This window comes from Plectropomus leopardus, chromosome 10 (assembly GCF_026936395.1).
Source record: "Plectropomus leopardus strain MGB_pleo_1.0 chromosome 10, ASM2693639v1, whole genome shotgun sequence".
NCBI classification, from domain to species: Eukaryota; Metazoa; Chordata; class Actinopteri; order Perciformes; family Serranidae; genus Plectropomus; species Plectropomus leopardus.
Genome location: NC_142185.1, coordinates 13,401,194 through 13,419,932, shown reverse-complemented (window position 1 = coordinate 13,419,932; position 18,739 = coordinate 13,401,194). Strand labels below are relative to the sequence as shown.

The window sequence follows — 18,739 nt, the reverse complement described above, 5'->3', positions numbered from 1 at the left end:
ACTGTAACACTGTAGGCTGTATGTTGTTGTGTTACTGTAATGTTGCTGTGGAGCTAACGCTAGCTTGTTTCCAGTGCTAAGGCTGGTTAGCATTTATTGCAGAGTGGCTAAAAGTGCACTGTGAATATGTATGTATTTGTGGTGTTCTTTAACAGAATTCTACTGGTTCTTTAAGTGGTTCTACTGGTTCTTGAGATGGTTCTGAATTCTGAGTTTTGTTATAGTGTAATCTCTTAGTATAGAATCGGTTGCTTGTCTCATGAAGTGAAACCAGGTCTCAGGTGTGCTGTTGTTCCAGGTGGTCTGGTGGTCAGGTACTGTATCTTCGTTTACACCTAGCTGTTTTGGGTTGACTTCCAGGTTTGGGTTTGTTCACAGTACAGTCATCACATTTTCTTCCTTCGTATGTTTTTTCGTATCTAACTACTTCTGCATACTTTCAGCTACAAACACTGCAGTTACAGAGATAGAGTTTTAAAAGAATTGAGGATTTCACAATTGTCATGCATGCAGGAGCGCAGGATTAAATGTTTTTTCAGGATCAAGTTATTGCAAATGGTTTATTTTTGGTTGTTTGTTAAATGTGCCATGCACCAAGTGAGTTTTTAAACAGAAGCCTTTGTCACACATGATGTGATTGATGAGATTTAAAAATTGAATGATAATATTTTTATTTACAATGTCTGGCTAATATAATTGGTGTGATTTTGGCAATTTTTGCCTTTCAAACCCATCAGTGGGATTTGGGATTCAGATGGTATTTCAAATAAATAAAAAATGGAACAATTTAAGGTTATGTTCTGGCCCTTAGCCAAAATAAAAAAGTCCCTCACCAGTGCTTGCATTTTTTTTGACATGCAGTCCCCATTTTTCACCACTCCCTTCCCTCTCATAAATATTGAACATTATGTAGGCCTACAAGTTTTCTTTTTTATGGTATGTGTATGGATGGAAAGTTAAACTCCTTTATGTATACAGGCTTCCCTAGAGCTTATTTAAATGATGGAATTACAAAGACTCAAAGATCACCCAGATCTTGTGAATTCTTACGACATCTGATCCATTTTATGTGGAAAAATTTGCAACTCTCAAAAGCTTGATTCATTCACACCAACTATTTGATCGGTAAATAATTCATTTATCTTTCAATAGGATGAAACAATTTTAAAATAATGATAATAATAATAAAATGAATTTTAAAAGAGTGCATAAAGACAAGTTAAAGAATAAAGGTCTCAGGTGTGTGAGGTTTTGGGAACTACAGGCTACCAATTAAAATTACATGACATCCCACCAGTGAGACAATCACACGACTGTGTGGTAATATAATCTATTGCATCAGTTGTGATGTAACATAATCAATTTTAACATTTTGAGCACCACTTAAGCACAATATCACACTAACAAAAAATGAATTATGCGGTGTTGTTGCATCACCTGCAGCTGCTGCTGCCTCTAACAAAATATCCTGATCATAATTAGGATTAAAAAGGGCTGCGGACAGCCACAGGAGCTCAACACAACTTCTAACCTTTAAGGTCTAGACCTGTGAATCACCACCCACATCTCAGATGTATTCAGCAAAGTAAAAACTCAACTGTAATTCAGTCTGATCATCAGGCCAGGGTCAAGCACAGCAATGAGTGCATAACAGGACCACACTGTAGGTGGCTTTCTAGATGGACTGTAGCCCACAAGTTCATTTCATCTTTAATATTTAACACACTAAACTAACAGCTTAAAAGTGGAAACTGTAAATGATTACTTTTTTAAATTGTAGAGCTTTTATTGAGGTTTCCTCCATCTTTTTAGATACGATTTGAAAGATAAAATACAACACTGTATTTCCATATTAAAATACATTTAAGTCTTTAAAAAGAATAAATGAGGGCAGAGCAAATATAAAACAGCCATCTCTAAATAGAGTGCTTACACTTGTCAAAGTGATTTACAAGACAATGGATTCGAAATGAGGTAACAACAACAAGTCAATTTACATTTAAAATTTAGGTAAAAACAGTTACTGGCAATAATAAAATGTTGATGAAAAACATGTCATACTCTATTATTATAAAAACATGGTGCTTAACAACACTAAAATTGAACATTTAGGTGTATTAGTACACCTGTGGCCTTATTTCTTATGTTTGGTCTCTATGAATGAATATAGCCAGGTTGTCATTTATTATAATTAACCCATTATTTGCATTATGCCGCTGTCCATTGTCATGTATCATAATTTTAAAAGTGCATGAATATGTTTTTATTTTAATGAAAGGCCCTTTAAACAGTTGCCTCCTTATGTAATATGAAACAGGGACTGGTAGCATCACCATGTGGATCATCTCACAACCTGCAGTCTTTACAATGAAACTGTCTGGTCCTGCATTCACTAACATGTTAAAGATTATCTATAGTCAGGATCTGATACTACGATGTGTGAACCTCCAGTTTTTATTTATTTATTTATTTTAGATACACATTTTTCTCTCTTTTTATTTCAGATGAATGTGTCTCATAACGTCAATCTCCACATCCGGTGCTTTATTGTTTTCTCCATTATTATACAAACCGACAGGAGTTACAGAGCAGGAGAGTTTTTGCACACTTTTAACATGTGGCACTTTCTTGTTAAAAAATTAGGTTTTCCAAATAATGTGTTAAAAGCCCTCTGGGACTTGAAGTCACAGCTGTTGTCGATCATATGAAGAGGTGAGTCAGTTCAACACTGCACTAATAATGTTGTTGAATAAATTATGTACGGGGATCTGACTGAATCAAGATGAGCTTTCAAGGTCATTAACATGAATCATTGCCCAGTGACTCTTGACTAATTAGTGTACTTAAAAGCTGCTTCAGAAATTAGAAAGAAGGAAAATGATGACAATATCCAATATAAAAAACAACCCAATTATGTCCTCTCTACCCAATATTAAATGACAGATAATATCTGTTTGGTCACCACTGATTACCTTGTTTGTAAAATGGTCAAATCCAGGCTGAATTGAACAAAAGTGTGGAGCCTGTTTTGCTTCATTCGGTGCTACTGAAACATTTTATTTATTTTAAAATGGTGCAAGGTTTTGAGAAAAACTGAACTGTGGTTTATAGTTTTTGTCTGCATAGTCTGTGCAGATTCTGTGGCCTTGTCTAAATCAAAATCCTCTCGAGAGAGATCTGGAAGAACATTTTCTAATTTGCGAAGACCATGTCACAGAGAGGGGCTTTTAGAAAGAGAGAGAAACAAAGATTATCTTAAACATAGCATCTTAAATGAGTAGTGGATAGCATCTGAAAGAAGGAAATATTTCAGCATCTCACTGTACCACTGCAGCTGATTTGTATGTATTGCCACCTTGTGGACAACTACTAGAACTGGACATGGTACGACTACTAGGATGAATGAATCAGTGAATGAATGAATGAATGAAATAGGAATAGTAAGAATGTATACTCCATAGCCTCACCAGTTTTTCTGTTTTATATAATATGCTTCTTAAATTAGATGAGATATATATCATAATTACAGGACAGATAAGCTGTAGTCCTGAGGACACCATGCCGTCTTAAGTGCCATGGTTGTTTTGAGGAATGAGGTAATGAGCAAATGATTCTCATGGGATGGAATTTTTATTATTTTTTTTTATTTTTTATTTATTTTTTTTTGTCGTTACAAATCAGGCTGCAAGTGTCTTACCAAGTCTTTTTCTGTCCACCTCTGCCTCTATTTAAAGATAAGGTGATTAAAAAATGGTATATTTGTGACACACCAGTATCACGGATGGCAATGTCACCTGTTCAGTTGGTGAATTTTACCCAGCACTTTGGTCTACAGCAACATGACCAAGACTGGCCACAATGCCATTGTGCATTTATGGTCCCAGGAAGATGAATCCTAATTCTCTTTGGGATATAATGACATTTGCTGTTTGGGTCCACCACCAGGGTGAAATTTTTCAGTTTTACACAAAAAATGGGCACTTTTCCTTTTCCAAGACAGTCAATCCACCACACGGGTGGTGAGGAAGTGTGTTATTGGCATGCTGACTGCAGGAATATCCACATGAGCTGTTGCCTGTGAACTGGATGTTCATTTCACTACCACAAGACTTCTACAATGTTACTTCCATTAATTTGGCAGTACATCAAACCGACATCACAACGGCAGACCACAAGTAGCCACATCAGTTCAGGACCCCCCTATCCAGCACGTTCACCAATAACATTGTATCAAACCAGCCAGCCAAACGGCTGATGCAACAACTGGTTTACACATTTGAGGAATATCTGCCCAAACTGTCAGAAACATCCCAGGGATGCTCATCTGCAAGCTCATCGTCCTCACCAGGGCCTTGACCTGACAGCAGTATGCCATCATTAACTAACTTGTGCGATTGTGAGGGTGGTTAGATGTACTGCCAAATTCAGGGACGACTTTGGGGTTGTCTGGTAGTAAAATGAACGTTCAGTTAATTAGCAACAGCTCTGGTGGACATTCTTGCTGTCAGCACGCCAATGAGCACGCTCCCTCAAAACTTGAGACATCTGTGTCATTGCGTTGTGTAATCGAACTGCACATTTAGAGCAGTCTTTTACTGTGACCATCCCAAGACACACTTGTGTAGTCAGATTGCTGTTTGATCAGCATCTTAACATGGCAATTTAAGAGAAATATATCTACTGAATGCACAAAAAAGTTTTAGATCCAAAGCCCTTTGAAACCTGGATCGACATCATTTTTCTTGTGCTGCATTCAGATGCCTTCACGAGTATGTAAACCTTTGAACCATTTTTCATTTTTATCATTTTTTATTTTTCTTTTACTTCCTTTTTTGTTTTCAATTTTCTTGTACTTAAAAAATGTTGCTAATTTTTGGCTAATTTCTCCTTATGTTGCTCATTGCCTTCTTCTTGTTTTTTTGAAAGAAATCGAGCCAATTTGCCCAAGTTTGAAAGAGTTAACAAAAAACAGAGGTGTTGTGTTTATAAAAAAAGATGTTGGTGTTGATCAGTCAGGCACTGACACTGTGTTTTCCACTCTGGCCAAAGTCTCAGTTAAACACACAAGATATGTCAAGATTTGATAGGAAGATTGCTGAAATCTGCTAAACGCATTCATGCTCCCTAGAGGATAAACCCTTTTAATTATCTAATGCGTGATTTTCTCTGTGGAACCAGTGCTAAGCTGGTTCAGTTTGTGATTGGTATGAAACCTGCACTCGCAGCACACAATAAGCTCAAAGTGAACACTTTTTTAAGATTTCCATGTAGCAATGCTGTGTTTGAATTGTCCTTGGAGGATATGGTAATTGAGATTAATATTTTAATAACAATAGGGAGCTGTAGTAATATAACATTGGTCTGTTGATTTGGATCAATAGAACTTCTGGTGCCCCAAATGGATCTCTCAGCAGTGTGACCTATAACAAACCAACAAAAAAGATTTTACTCAGAGAAAACCCAGTCTCCTCTGTCAGCTGACCAGCCGTCGGCACATTCACATAAAGCTTAACACACAGAAAGCTTCTCTTGTCTATAGCAAGACATCAAGACAAAAGGTCCCAGCTGCTGGCTGCTGCTTATCTGCATCATTGGAACGTGTTGAAAGTGTGTGTTTGAGTGCAGGTCAATGAAGCCTAACTTCCTCTGATTACCCAAATTTGAAACTCCAGAAAGCCTCTATCAGTCCTCTGCTGATTGAAAGATTCAGAAACCTCTTTTCATCAGAGATAAAATGAGCTTGGCACCGACTGGCGGAGGGTTTTGGCTTTCCTCTCAAGGTCATCCTCACTTTGAGGTAGGCATTTTTTTGCCCACAGTCTGGGTATATTTCAGAGGCCAGACTAGAAAGATCAATCAGCTGCAAAATGAAATGCCAGCACTCTGATTTATCCCGAGCAGTGTCCACCAAGCTTCAGATGCTGAAAAACATTTGCACATTAAGAGCATCGTATTATTTTTGATAGCCTGATGAAGCACTTGTCTCACTGAAATTATCATTTCTCCAAAGCCTGACATGATTTGGCATTCATGTTATATAAACATGATTCCCTTTGTTTTAATTTCTTCAGCAAGTGTTCACAGTGCATTGAAGGCCTGTTGCCATGGCAGCTCTCAGTCTTTTAACATAGGACATCAACAGAAAAGGACATTTTCCAGTTCACTCAGAGGTACATTTTTTAAAGAGCTTTAAAGGCTTTTGTGTAAGGTTTACTGCTAGATTACTATTAGTTTTATGCACCAATAAAAGATGTCACATTCATTTGACTTTCTAGTCTTTTCCATCATCAAGTGCCAGTTTGATTGTTATTTATAATTGTAATTTTTGGGCACTTTTCTCATTTTATTTAATTTTTTTGTCTTGTTAATATAATAACATTCAGACTTTCAGGTAATTTTTTAAAAATATTTTTTTCTTATTGTTACAAATTTCTTGAAAATTTGGGGGTAATGGAGTAGAAATGGAAAGAGGTGCAAATTTACAGTACTTGAGTAAATGTACTGAAAAGCCTTTCACTCTGCATTCTTTCAGAGTTGACCCTGGGTTAACTTAGACCCTTTCAGTCACATATTGTTGACCCAGGGTAAACCACAGCCCAGGGCTGTGTGATTCACACTGTTCTTTTAGTAGCCCTGCATTAAATGTTTGTTGGTGAAGGAAAAAAGTAACAACTTCACACCTACTGCACATGGGCAGCTGTGGAGCGCTCATCCTCGAATCAGACGGTTGGCAGTTATATTCCCGTCTCCTCCTGTCAATATGTCGCAGATATGGAAACTAATGGCTGTTCCATCAGTGTGTGAGCGCATGTGAATGGTCAAAAAACTAAGTAGCCTTGGCCACCAGTGTGTGAATGGGTAAATATGACTCATAGAGTGCTTTGAGGGATTAAAAATCACCTCTAAAGCGCTGTACAAGACACATTTCGATCCAAGTATAGGGTCAAAACCACTCAAATTCACTTTTGTGTTAGGTCTTAAGTGTTCAGGCATTACGCTTTTATTTAATATACATTGTTTTTGGTAGCTTTGCACTAACATGATGCACCTATAGTTATTCTTCCTCAGCTAAATATAACACTATGGTAACTTTTAGCCCCGGGTTAAGTCCAAGAATAACCCTGCAAATTTGAGGCTAACCCTGCTCCGAAGCAGGGCCAGCAAGCCTTGGGCTACAATCAGGGTTCGCCCACTTGGAATACGTCAGGATTGTGGCAGTTTGAACTCTTTCTCTGCCTTAGGCGAACAGCTCCCTGAGCTTGCATCTGAGTGCAGTGTGAAAAGCCTAATCGTTATATTCAACCACTGTTTTCGAGTTATTGTTTACACCGAGTAGACAACACTGTGTTTACTGTGAATTTAGTCAGAGAAACCTAAATTTTGAAACCTTCTGTTTCACTTAATCCCAATGGTATTCTGCTGGACTGATGTCTGTATCAATGTGGCATGTTCCTGTTGCATGCTGGCTTAATATACAGTTTTTGTGAAGCCATTTAGCAGATACTTCTACAACCTGCATGATGTACCCAAATGCTGTTTGTCCAACTGTACATTTCTCAGCTTGTATCAGTAGCACGTGCTTCAACTTTCTTATTTTAGATACTATGTTGTATCTGTTTTATATTATTATTGAGATTGCATTCTTCAGCTATGAAACTTTGAGGGAGGATGCATCTTCTCACTCTTTCAGCATTTAACAAATACACAGATTGACCTGATGGGGGTGCTATAATTACAGGTCTTTTTTCCCCAATATATTCTGAAAAAAAAAACCAAGAATTTATATTTTTGGGGCATTTGATAGTGGAAAGTTGTCTGATGGCTGGGGTCATACATTTTGGGACCTAAAAATGTGGACATTGGCCACAAATTGTTGAAGAAAGAAACATTATATCACTGATTTGGACTCTACCTACAACATGGGACTGGAAAATTAGATGTTTGATGTTTGTATCACCAAATAGGCTTCTATAATCCTGATATTCCCTTTTAAGTAAATTATATTTTTTTATTATATATAGCCAATATACATATTTCAAGACACTATTTTTGCAAACACTTACAAACATATATCCTTGCCCTGTAGCAGCCTGGTCCGCACTGTTTCATGTGGTTTCAACTACATTGTTTCTGAAGACTTCAATGTGAGTCTGTGCCATCTTAGATTCTCTCCTTCATTATTAAATACAGTATTTCCACCAGCTGCTCTCAAGTTCCCCTTTCGCTCATCAGTCGGCCGTGCACATCTCAGGTTACTGCTTTGATTAATTCATTGTGCTGACTGTATACTTGCCTGTCAATGCAACAATGAATTAATAAGCAACCATTTCTGTAATGACACGGTCTTTTAACATTAAAGTGAAAACACAGATTTCGATCACACATTATTATGCTGAAGGCAATCTATCTAACACTATGGGATATTATTTAACTGTGAGAACATGCTTCAAACAGGAAGCGCCCACCCCCAAAAAAATCAATTGTCGTATGGTTTAACCCTTCTTAACCTGAGCAAATGTATTGATTTTTTTTTAGAAAACATATTGGAAAGGCAATGAGCAACTAAAGAAAAAAAAAGAAGAAGAATTATAAAAAGGACAAAGAAATGTTCTGATGATTAAAGAAATTGTTAAGAAAATAAACAAGAAGATGACTTGAAAAGTGCTTAAAAATAGTAATTCTGTAAAATATTTTAAATGAATAATCTTATAATTTTTTCAACATTTTTTCTTACTTTTTCTTTTTAGAAAATCTTCCAAATTCAAATCTTTCCAAATCCAGTAATTTCTTGCGAGTTGTGGAGCAGTTCTTGCCAAATTGCTTATTGCCTTTTTTCACAATGTTTTCAAAAGAAAACGAAACAATTTGCTCAAATTTCAAAGGTTTAAGCACTTAAATGCAGCACAAGAATCATGATGTGGTCCAGGTATCAAAGGATTACAATTAAATGATGACACAGAGAAATCTTTTGACAAGACAGTCAGAAGCATATTGTATGAGTTTGCTCGTTTAAGTACAAATAGTGAGTTTGAGTGGAATGCAGGGAACATGTCATCCCCAATATTAAGAAAATATACTTTGTTCCCCCAAATAAACACATGAAAGGAGCTTTTACTTTGATAAAATTAACATTTACAACATAATTGGATGCAGAAAATGCACAAAGTTGACCAAAAATTAACCAGAAAGCAAAAAATAAATGACTGATGCTCAAAAAGTTTTGACCCCTTATCCCCCATTTCATATGTGTCCAACCTCGTTATGCTGAAATGAAACGTACGTCCTTGGTTGCACATGAGGAAAGAACATGTGCCATCACCAACCCTCATTTAGTAACAAGACCAAAACAAACACTGAAAGGTTATGTGTAGAACTATACATTCCTGACAGTGTGGGTTTCCGTGTGACATTTACCTGGTACATAAAACAGGTGGCCTGACTCACAAAACCTTGTGACGTTTGATATTTCTTTTGATTTTACAAAACGTGCAAGAAAAAGAAACACTGCAACTGCCTCAGTAAATCACAGCTGAACGAAATCTGTTATAGCGTGTGCAGGTGGCAGCAATAAACAGAAATAGGCCTGTGACTCGATGTTTGAATCATCAAAAACGAACTTTGAAAGTGGATGCATTATGCTTTTGCTCTGCCCATAAGCAACCCACATGATTGAGGTATGACTTGAAATGCAAAGGTGTTTTTCTAACTGCAGCGCCTGCTCTGCTCAGAACTATTGGCACTAATTCCAGCTCTTAAAGTTCATAATATTTCTTCTTTCTTTGTCACAGTGACGCACAGTGGTACAGAGTTGGGTTCAGACTATGTGTGGGAAGAAGAACTCATGAATGAATGCGGTGGGCCTGGGTATTTAGACATCTAGTAACACACACTGTGATTTTCTGCTGGGAGGGCTGTCCAATGAAAATAAAGCCAGCATCTATTCTGGCCTCCATTCAGAGCAGGGAGGCTGAGTGGACACAAGCCCCAGACAGAGACACAGACACCCTGCCCCGCATCACTGGGCATGGCCCCGTGCGCTCCATGGCCAAAGCCTCTGTTGTTTCAGGAATTTTAGGTTGGTTTCACCACCGTCATCATCACCCCTCTGCTCCAACAGATCTGTCTTTATATGCTCAACGCCCAACTTGTACTTTGGAAGACTGTATTTTGTAATCAATACGTGCAGCTACCCTGGACAAAGCCACTCTCAAAGAGATTGCGTCTATTTCCACCTTATACTGTAGCAAAAATACTACTTCAAATATATGGAGGATTCAATATATTACTCGAGTAAATGTACAGAAAAGGAAAATATAATCAATAACCCTTAATAATTTCACCTACTGTATAGGGTTGTTTAACCCTTAAAAACCATGAGGCCATGAAGGCCTTGAGCAACTTAACAAGACATGATACAAAAATGTGCAAAAACTTGAGAAAAACGTTGTAAGAAAATCACAAAAAAAAAAGAAAACCAAGCACAAAAATGATCCAAATGTGTGTGTGTGTGTGTGTGTGTGTGTGTGTGTGTGTGTGTGTGTGTGTGTGTGTGTGTGTGTGTGTGTGTATATATATACATAATCAGGAAATGTTTCCCTATTTTTGGGGGATCATTTTGTAATAATCCTCCCCTCTTAATTTGAAACTCATTTTCAGGTAATTGTCACCTTTTACTAATTTCTTACAATTTGTGGGGCATTTCTTGCCCAGTTGGTCACTGACTTTTTCCCCCACATTTTCAAAAGAAATCAAGTCAATTTGCTCAAGTTTCAAAGGATCAATAACTTGTGAAAGGCATCTGAACGCAGCCCTCCAAAACTGAATTGATAGAGATTTCAAAGGGTTAATCTCTAAGGCATTATATTTTGTAGCCTCATCATGTCTTTTCTGTATACAATGAATTGTACAAATGAACTTGTCCGTTGACAGTATATCACATACAGTAGATGTTAGTTTGCACGCACACCTTTTGGAGAATCAGGCTGGAGTCCGACATGAAAGCTAAGTAATCTGCTGCTGTGGATAGGGGTCAGCAAGAAAACGTATTTAACCCCACTGAAAAAATAGTTCCACCTAAAACAATCAGTGTCAGTCTCAGCGTATGCTACATTTAGAACATTTTCACTGCTTTACTTTAATGTAAGACAGTGATTTCTAACAAGAAAATGAAGCAGTCATGCAGCTCTCTTCAAAGCTAGATTACATTGAGAAAAACTGATTTAATGCGAGTGAGAGTTTAGATTTATGGGCTTCTGCTAAAACATAAACAATCTGTAGAGTGTCTGAAAATCTCTGAATAGCTATTTTTGTTGCAAGATATATCTTTTAGTAGTTACTTTAACGATATATGGTGTTATTTTCAGTTTGCTGGTTTGAGCAATTAAAAAAAAAGCCTTAAACATAAGAGAAGCAGAGAAAGATGCCAAAAAGGAGAAGAGGATTTGAGGTTAACTAATAAAGAGGCAGGACCAAGCAGTGGTCGGTGAAGGAGTCAGAGGAGCGAGAGAGAAGTAGAGATTGACTGTCAGGCAAGCAGACAGGCTATGTCCATCGATACAAATGATAGAGGACGAGAGACAGCAGGAGCCTAGTGCAGTGTAAGCGTCTGGTGCTGTCAGCAGCTTTAAATCACACTGGCACTCCACAACAAAAAAAACACACAGCACCATTGTGCCGCCGCTCCAACAATAATGAACAATTTATACTCTGGACTCTGCTTTCATTTTGTAAACACTCTGTTGTGTTCTGAGTGAAAGTAATAATCTGCATTGTATTCATATAAAGAAATAACTATTTTATGCTCTCTGTAGAGCTGACTGACAGATATAAAGCTGTCTGATGTGCCATACATGTGTTGTTTGTAACTTGATTCAAGAAAATTGTCCAAATTACTTATTAAATTTAGGCTGCTTTGCTTTGAAAACATCTGTCGAATGAATTTAACTGCAGTTATACTGTTTTAATAACAAGTAGTTTCTAGGATCTGCAGTACAAAACAGTTATTCAGAAACTGCAATTGAGTAAATCTTTGAGGTACCTGTACTTTTCTTGAGAGTATTTCCATTTTCTGCTGCTTTACACTTTAACTTAGTTACTGCACATGTGGGGTTGTATGGGGTAATTATCCATAGTCGGTGTTTGATTTTTCTCTTCTTGGCTTGAACAACATGGCGGACTCTGAGGAAAAGGACCTCCTCCATGTATAATCACCTCATTCTTAGGTAAGGAAAACACAACAATTCTTATTTTCAGGTGATTATGAATGAATGAAAACATAGATGTAAATGTTATAGATGAATGTTAAATCCAGATGAATGAAGTGTATTGTGGTGCTCCAGCAAAACAAACAATGATTAAAACTTTGGAATTATTGATATGACTCCAAGTATAGTGCAATAAAGTCAGTGGCCCCCGAAATTAAGGGATGTCTTATCTGTGATGAGCCAGCAGAGTGGTGGGAGTGCTGCTATTAAGAGACAATTCTGTTTAGTTTACTGTTGCTTAAATGTAGTTTTCCAACATATTTTCAAACTTATATTGATATCTTCTTGCTTTTATGTAAGTGTGCCTTAAAAGCATGTAATTATCCAGTGTGAACATCACAGTCATGTTGTGTTAAAGATTTTGTTTTGGATCATTAAGAGAGAGAAAGTAAGAGAAAATGTTAAATGAAGATTGTTCAAAGTGGAAAATGATCTTTGTGTCCAGACATTAGCAGAATAGACCAGAACACAGAAAATGGAGATGCTTGACCAGTTTAACAGCAGAGTTCATTGACCCACGGTGGCAACATTACAGACCAACAAATGTATACATTTTCTCTCAGCCTCTCACTCTCTGACACACACACCAGAGAGAGAGAGAGAGAGGCCCCTAACAGTACCTGTGTGTAGAATAATCCTTCAGTGTAGTTACCACCTGCGTCTGTCTGCAGAGAGATCTAGCAACTCTCTGTCCACCTTTGTTTCAGAAACACTGTTGTGGTGTTGATGTTTTGCTCAATCCACAGCAAATGCTCAGGAGGCTCATTGATATGATATTTACATCCTCTGTCATTTTTTGTTTATCTTCTCATCTGGTGTTCGTTGTACTATCTGCAGGGATTAACTCATATCACTTGACTATTTAATAACACACCTCTACCAGTGAATATACACTGTGTACTCAGATCATTCGCTTAAGTAAAAGTAGAAACATCACAGGGTAAAAATAAAATCATTTAAAAAAATATTTTCAACCATGGTGGGGTCAGAAACAAAATATATTAAGCTTTAAAAGCAAAATAACTCAGGCAGAGTTGTTCCTTTCAGTGGGTCATATCATTATGCATGTTATTCTATTATATTGTTAAGGTGTATGCAGTGTTTCGAAGCTTATTTTTGAGCTTTATTATATCATTAGGGACTGCACTTACCAGAGAAGGGGAGGTTGCCACTTCTTAATGTGTATATATATATGTATATATATATATATATGTGTGTGTGTGTGTGTGTGTTAGTGTATCTGTACATTGTACCATCACACACATATTTTATATTTCCATTGTATTGTAGCATAAGGCAAAAAGTTGTTTTTTTTTACACACTCTAAACACTCAGCACATTCTACATATTTATAATTTTAAATATTCACATAATAGTACTAATTGTTTTTAATATTACTGTATTTCTTTTTTATATATATTATATATTTTTACACACTCAGTACATTCTACATATTTATAATTTTAAAATTATTTACGTAGTAAAGCTACTTGATTTTATTATTACTTTGTGCTGGTAATGATTTCTACTTTATATCATTCTCTGTGCAACTGTAACGAACCACAATATCCCCCCCGGATATTAAATTAAGTATTTCTGCTTCTGCTGAAATGTAATGGTAACGTTACAGTACAAACTATTTTCACTTACCTTAGATAACAATAAAATAATTTCCCATTGTAATGTATCCTAAACTGTTTTTTTTGTTGTTGTTGTTGTTGTTTTTTTTAAGGGAGCGCCCTCTCCTCGGCACTTTCCGGCTCTTTCCGCTGATGTTGATGTTGGGTTCGGCACCGCCTCCACCAGACTGCTTTATGTCTGGCAGCAGAGACCATGCGCGGTCGCCATATTACGGAGCACCCCTCCCCTCCAGTCCCGTCACAGCACAGAGCCACAGCAGCGGTGCAGGAGGCTACATACTGAACAACGCTACCGCCGGGGAGGACCAGTGATACAGCAAAACCAAGACTAAAACCAGGACTCAGTGGGATGGATTAAACCTTTGTACGCCGCTGTTAATTGATCGTATTCGGTTTTACACTGATCTGCACTGGATGAAAGGTTGCTTGTTTACATTTTCTTTCCTTTGAGCAAATTCAGCAGCTAAAACGACTCGTCTGTGTTTAGCTAGCCGGTGATGGAGACTGGCAGCTAGCTAGCTGACGTTACTCCTCTGTCAGGCTAGCATCTGATATAAGGCTAACTTACCTAGCAGCTAACGAGTGCCCGTTTGTTTCTCACTAGAAAGCCAACAAAATGTTTGTTTAATAGAGGCACAAACGGACAACACTGGTAGTTAGCCGGCGAATTAACACTGGCATCGGTTGACGTTAGCTCGCTAGCTACTCAGCCACTAGCTTCTTTTGCCTCGCTAACTGTCACTGGAGATCGTGTATGAGAGGCTGTAAATATTGGCACAACTTTGCCTGATATTTAAGAACAGCCCGGTTGTAATTTTTATTTTTTTGATCGTCTGTTGATCGCAGTTTAGTCAAAACGGCGCCGTTAACGTACTGCAACCTTATTGCATACTGTCAGAGACCAACTACCCCCCGGATCCTCTCGAAATGCATCATCCGGACCCTGCAGGAGACTCTGGCAGTGTTAGAAAGATGGCGCACCCGGCTGTCTTTCACAGAAGGGGTAGCAATACAGGCAGCGGGAGCGGCTCCACGCTGTCGGCACCGGCAAACCAGGTGGTCAATAACAGCCACGTCCCAGCCGATGATTACCAACCCTCCCTGTTGATCCAGTGCCAACCTCCTGCTGGTTCATCCTCCCCGGGTCCCCACCACATCCCACCCCACAGCCTGAACCTGCAGCCCCAGCCCACACAGCCCACCGGAGCTCAGATAAAGAAGAAGAGTGGCTTCCAGATCACAAGTGTGACTCCAGCACAAATATCTGTGAGTACCAACAACAGTATTGCAGAGGACACAGAGAGCTACGATGACCTGGATGAGTCCCACACAGAGGATCTGTCTTCTTCAGAAATCCTGGACGTGTCCCTCTCCCGCGCTAACGATGTAGTGGGAGCAGAGAGGAGCTCGTCAGAGGAGACGCTGAATAATTTCCACGATGCTGAGACCCCTGGAGCTGTCTCCCCTAACCAGCCCTCACACCCCCATGCCCTGAACCAGCAGCATGGTGGGGCCATGGTGAATGGGACTGTGCACCATCCTCATCATCCTAACCATGCCCAGGGATACCCGCTGTCCTCTGGGCCTGGGAGCATCCCATCTGCCCTCGCTTCTGGACCTTGTGTCACCCAGAAAATGCCTTCTAACGTGGGGGTCCCTCAAGAGAATGTTTCCCAGGCTGCCCCTCCAAGTCTTGTGGCTCAGCCCGTGGGGGTTGCGGCCCCGGGTTCTGTCCCTGGAATGCACAGCTCTGCTACAGGCACTACAGTTAGCATAGTTAATCCCCAGACCAGCACTGTTAGTAATGTGAATATGTTAAGCTCTGCCAACGTGCCTGTGAGAGGGGGGATCAGCACGAGTGCTAGCAGTAGCAGTGGTGGCTTTCCTCTCAATGTGATGAGCAGCAGCGGGGGGAGTGGAGGTGGAGGTGGCGCTGCTGCAGCCGGGGGTAACCTCATAACCACCACTAATGTCAGCATGATCCAGCAACACCAAAACATCAACTCCAACATGATTACTACGACTACTGCTGCTGCTTTCAGTGCCTCTGGAGGGATGGGGCTCTCCAGTGGGATCCAGGGAAGAGTTGGGTCTGCTGTGAGTGCCCCTGTCACAGCTGTGGCCACAGCCCCTGCACCATCTGCTCCTGCCCCAGCTCCTGCCCCTGCAGTGACTACCACCAGTTCCCGCTTCAGGGTGGTGAAGCTGGACTCTAGCTCTGAACCCTTTAAGAAGGGCAGATGGACATGCACTGAATTCTATGACAAGGAGACCCCGGCCTCTGCTCCCAGCTCTGCTGCATCTGATACCGGGTCGGTCAGCATGCGTCAGTTTGTTTCTGAGAGCTTTGCTGGGGCCTCAGAGAGGGAAAGCACAAGTGGTAGTTCTGTGAGTAGCACTATGAGTACATTGAGCCATTATACTGAGAGTGTGTGCAGTGGAGAGGCTGGGGGACCCCCAGTTGCCCAGCATGCCCAGGATTACGCCTCCCCTCCTCAGGGCTTTCAAGGAATCCTCCCCAGTGGCTTAAGCATGGGAGTGTCGCAACCTCACATGCACCCCCAGGATATTACCCTTTCACATGGGAAGACTACTGCGGCCCCCTCGGCTCCCACTAGCATTCATCAGCCTGCTCCCATGCCAGGCCACCAGACCGCCAGTGGTCTCCCTACGCCGGCGTTACCCCAGCAGCAGCTCACTTATGCCCAGGCGGTTGCTAATCAATCCTCAGGCTCCTCACAGGGCTTAGTGGGTGTTCAGCAGCAGCAGGCAGGCTATGCCACCTTACCACAGCAACCATCTGCTACCCCCCAAGCAGCCCCAGTGCAGGTGAGGCCACCTGAGTACTCTCATCCACACCAAGGTATCTCCCAGGCTACAGCTTCTCAACCTCTGCCCAACCAAACTGGATCAGCTCCCTCTGTGTCAGCTAATGGAGCATGTCAGATGATGGGCGGCCCACAGCAGTCACAGGCACTCCTTCACACACAGGCCCAGCAGCCCTCCTCCCTTCAGTCCGCCACCTCCAGTATGCCCCCTCATGTTGGAGTACCAGGCCTTGGCCAGCAGCCTCAGAGCCACCCAGGCCATCTGGATTGCCAGCAGCAGAAGCCACAGTCGCTCCCAACACAAATCCAAAACCCGGGTCTCAGCACCCAGCTGCCCACAACAGTCCACCAGAGCCAAGTGTCTGCACCAAGTGTGCCTCCTCCCAACTCTCAGAGTGCTCCCCAGACCCAACCACAAGCCCACAACACTGGAAACAGTGGTAGAATGCCCCCACAGGGTGTCCCGCAGAGCCAGCTGTCTTGTGTCAGCTTGTCCCAGGACCACAGCAGCGCCCTGGCCCTGGCTCATGCTGCCCAGGCCAGCGCCCTCTACGCCAGTCTGCCCACCTTCACCACCACTCAGCTGCAGGATGCCCAGCGGCTGCTCCTCCAGCACCAGTCGGCTTTGTTGGGGCTGCCCAAGCTGTCCGGAGGGGAGGCTGGCTCTGGATCCAGCACTGGCCAGGGTCAAGAAGCGGAGGGCAACGCCACTGCCGCCAGTGCCTTAACTGCATCTGCTGGTCTCAAGACGGTGGATGGAGAGGAGGATGGGTAAGAGATATCATTTCCTTGCTTTTGTTAAAGTGTTGAGTTATGGTCAATTACTGAGATGCTTCTGTTACATGTGTGATTAGACCAGTGATACTCAACTTATGGCCTGCAAGCAATATCTGGCTTCTGATAGGGTGCCGGGTGGCCCTTTAACCATTTTCTAATTCTCAGTAAAAACAGTGATTCACACTGGAAAGTGTTTTTGTACTTTTAGTATTCATAAGTTGCCAGAGTGCATAAAACAGCATCAAAATAGAGCCTGTTTATCAAAAAAAGAGCCAGTGTATGATCCCCACAGAGGTCCTAGCTAAGCCCACATCCTCAGATCCTAGAAATGTCCAAGAAATCCTTGAAATGTCTGAAAAATCCTTGAAATGTCCAAGAATACCTAGAAATGTCTGAAAAATCCTAGAATTGTCCTAAAATACTAGAAACATACTAAAATCCTAGAAATGTTCCAAAATCCTAGAAATGTCCTAAATCCCACGAACGTCCTAAAATCATAGAAACGTGCTAAAATGCTAGAGACATGTATGAGGCAGCAGCAAATGGCCCCTGGCCTCTTGTCATTTTGCAAAAGTGGCCCCCAAGCAAAGCAAGTTGAGTATCCCTGGTTTTGACCGACCAACTCAACATTCAGAGTATGTTTGAAGCTGGATGATTTTACTGGTTGCTGTGGCAGCTGTGAGGAAAGAAAAGTGTTATTGTTTTCCTAGCTAGTCAGCAGGCAGTTGCCAGGCTGCCACAGTCTGTCTGTCCTCTGTCTGTGAGACACAGTGCAGGGCTCAGCTGGATGTGACGTCTCGTCTTTATCAAGTGGCTGCAGTGATTCGACATTTTACCTAGCCTGACTCCTTGCTTAAATCCCGACGGTCTGCCTTACAGGGCACAATTTCTGCTGGGTGCCCACTTCGCTGTACACACGCTTTCAGCACATTTGTTGTTGAAAAGCAGTAAATGAGGTGGAGGTTGTATGATTATTTAATTAGAGATAGAAGATGATGGGTAGCTGCAGAAGTTACAGAAATAAATCTACAGAGAAACCAAAACAAAATTTTTGTTTTACAGGCCATTTCTCAAAGCTACCTTTAGATGAACTCATAAAGAAGACATGGTGGTTTCCTTGTTGACATGAAAAGTGTAGCGCAGTAGTATTTTTCCTTCACTAAGAGCTTATTGATTTTATTAAGAGCTCTCACTCTCTATACTCACTTTCTCTCTCACGCTATCTCTCTTT

At 40.7% G+C, this 18,739-nt stretch overlaps 1 protein-coding gene across 1 annotated transcript in view; it reads left to right on the top strand.

Moving 5' to 3' along the window:
• Positions 1 to 18,739, top strand: part of tsc22d1 (TSC22 domain family, member 1) — a 54,274-nt gene that overhangs the window by 300 nt on the left and 35,235 nt on the right. The window contains exon 2 of the mRNA XM_042494253.2: positions 13,996 to 17,502. Within this exon, the coding sequence (XP_042350187.2) occupies positions 14,831 to 17,502 (2,672 nt within the window). The 5' untranslated portion in view covers positions 13,996 to 14,830. The remainder of the gene's footprint in view (positions 1 to 13,995; positions 17,503 to 18,739) is intronic.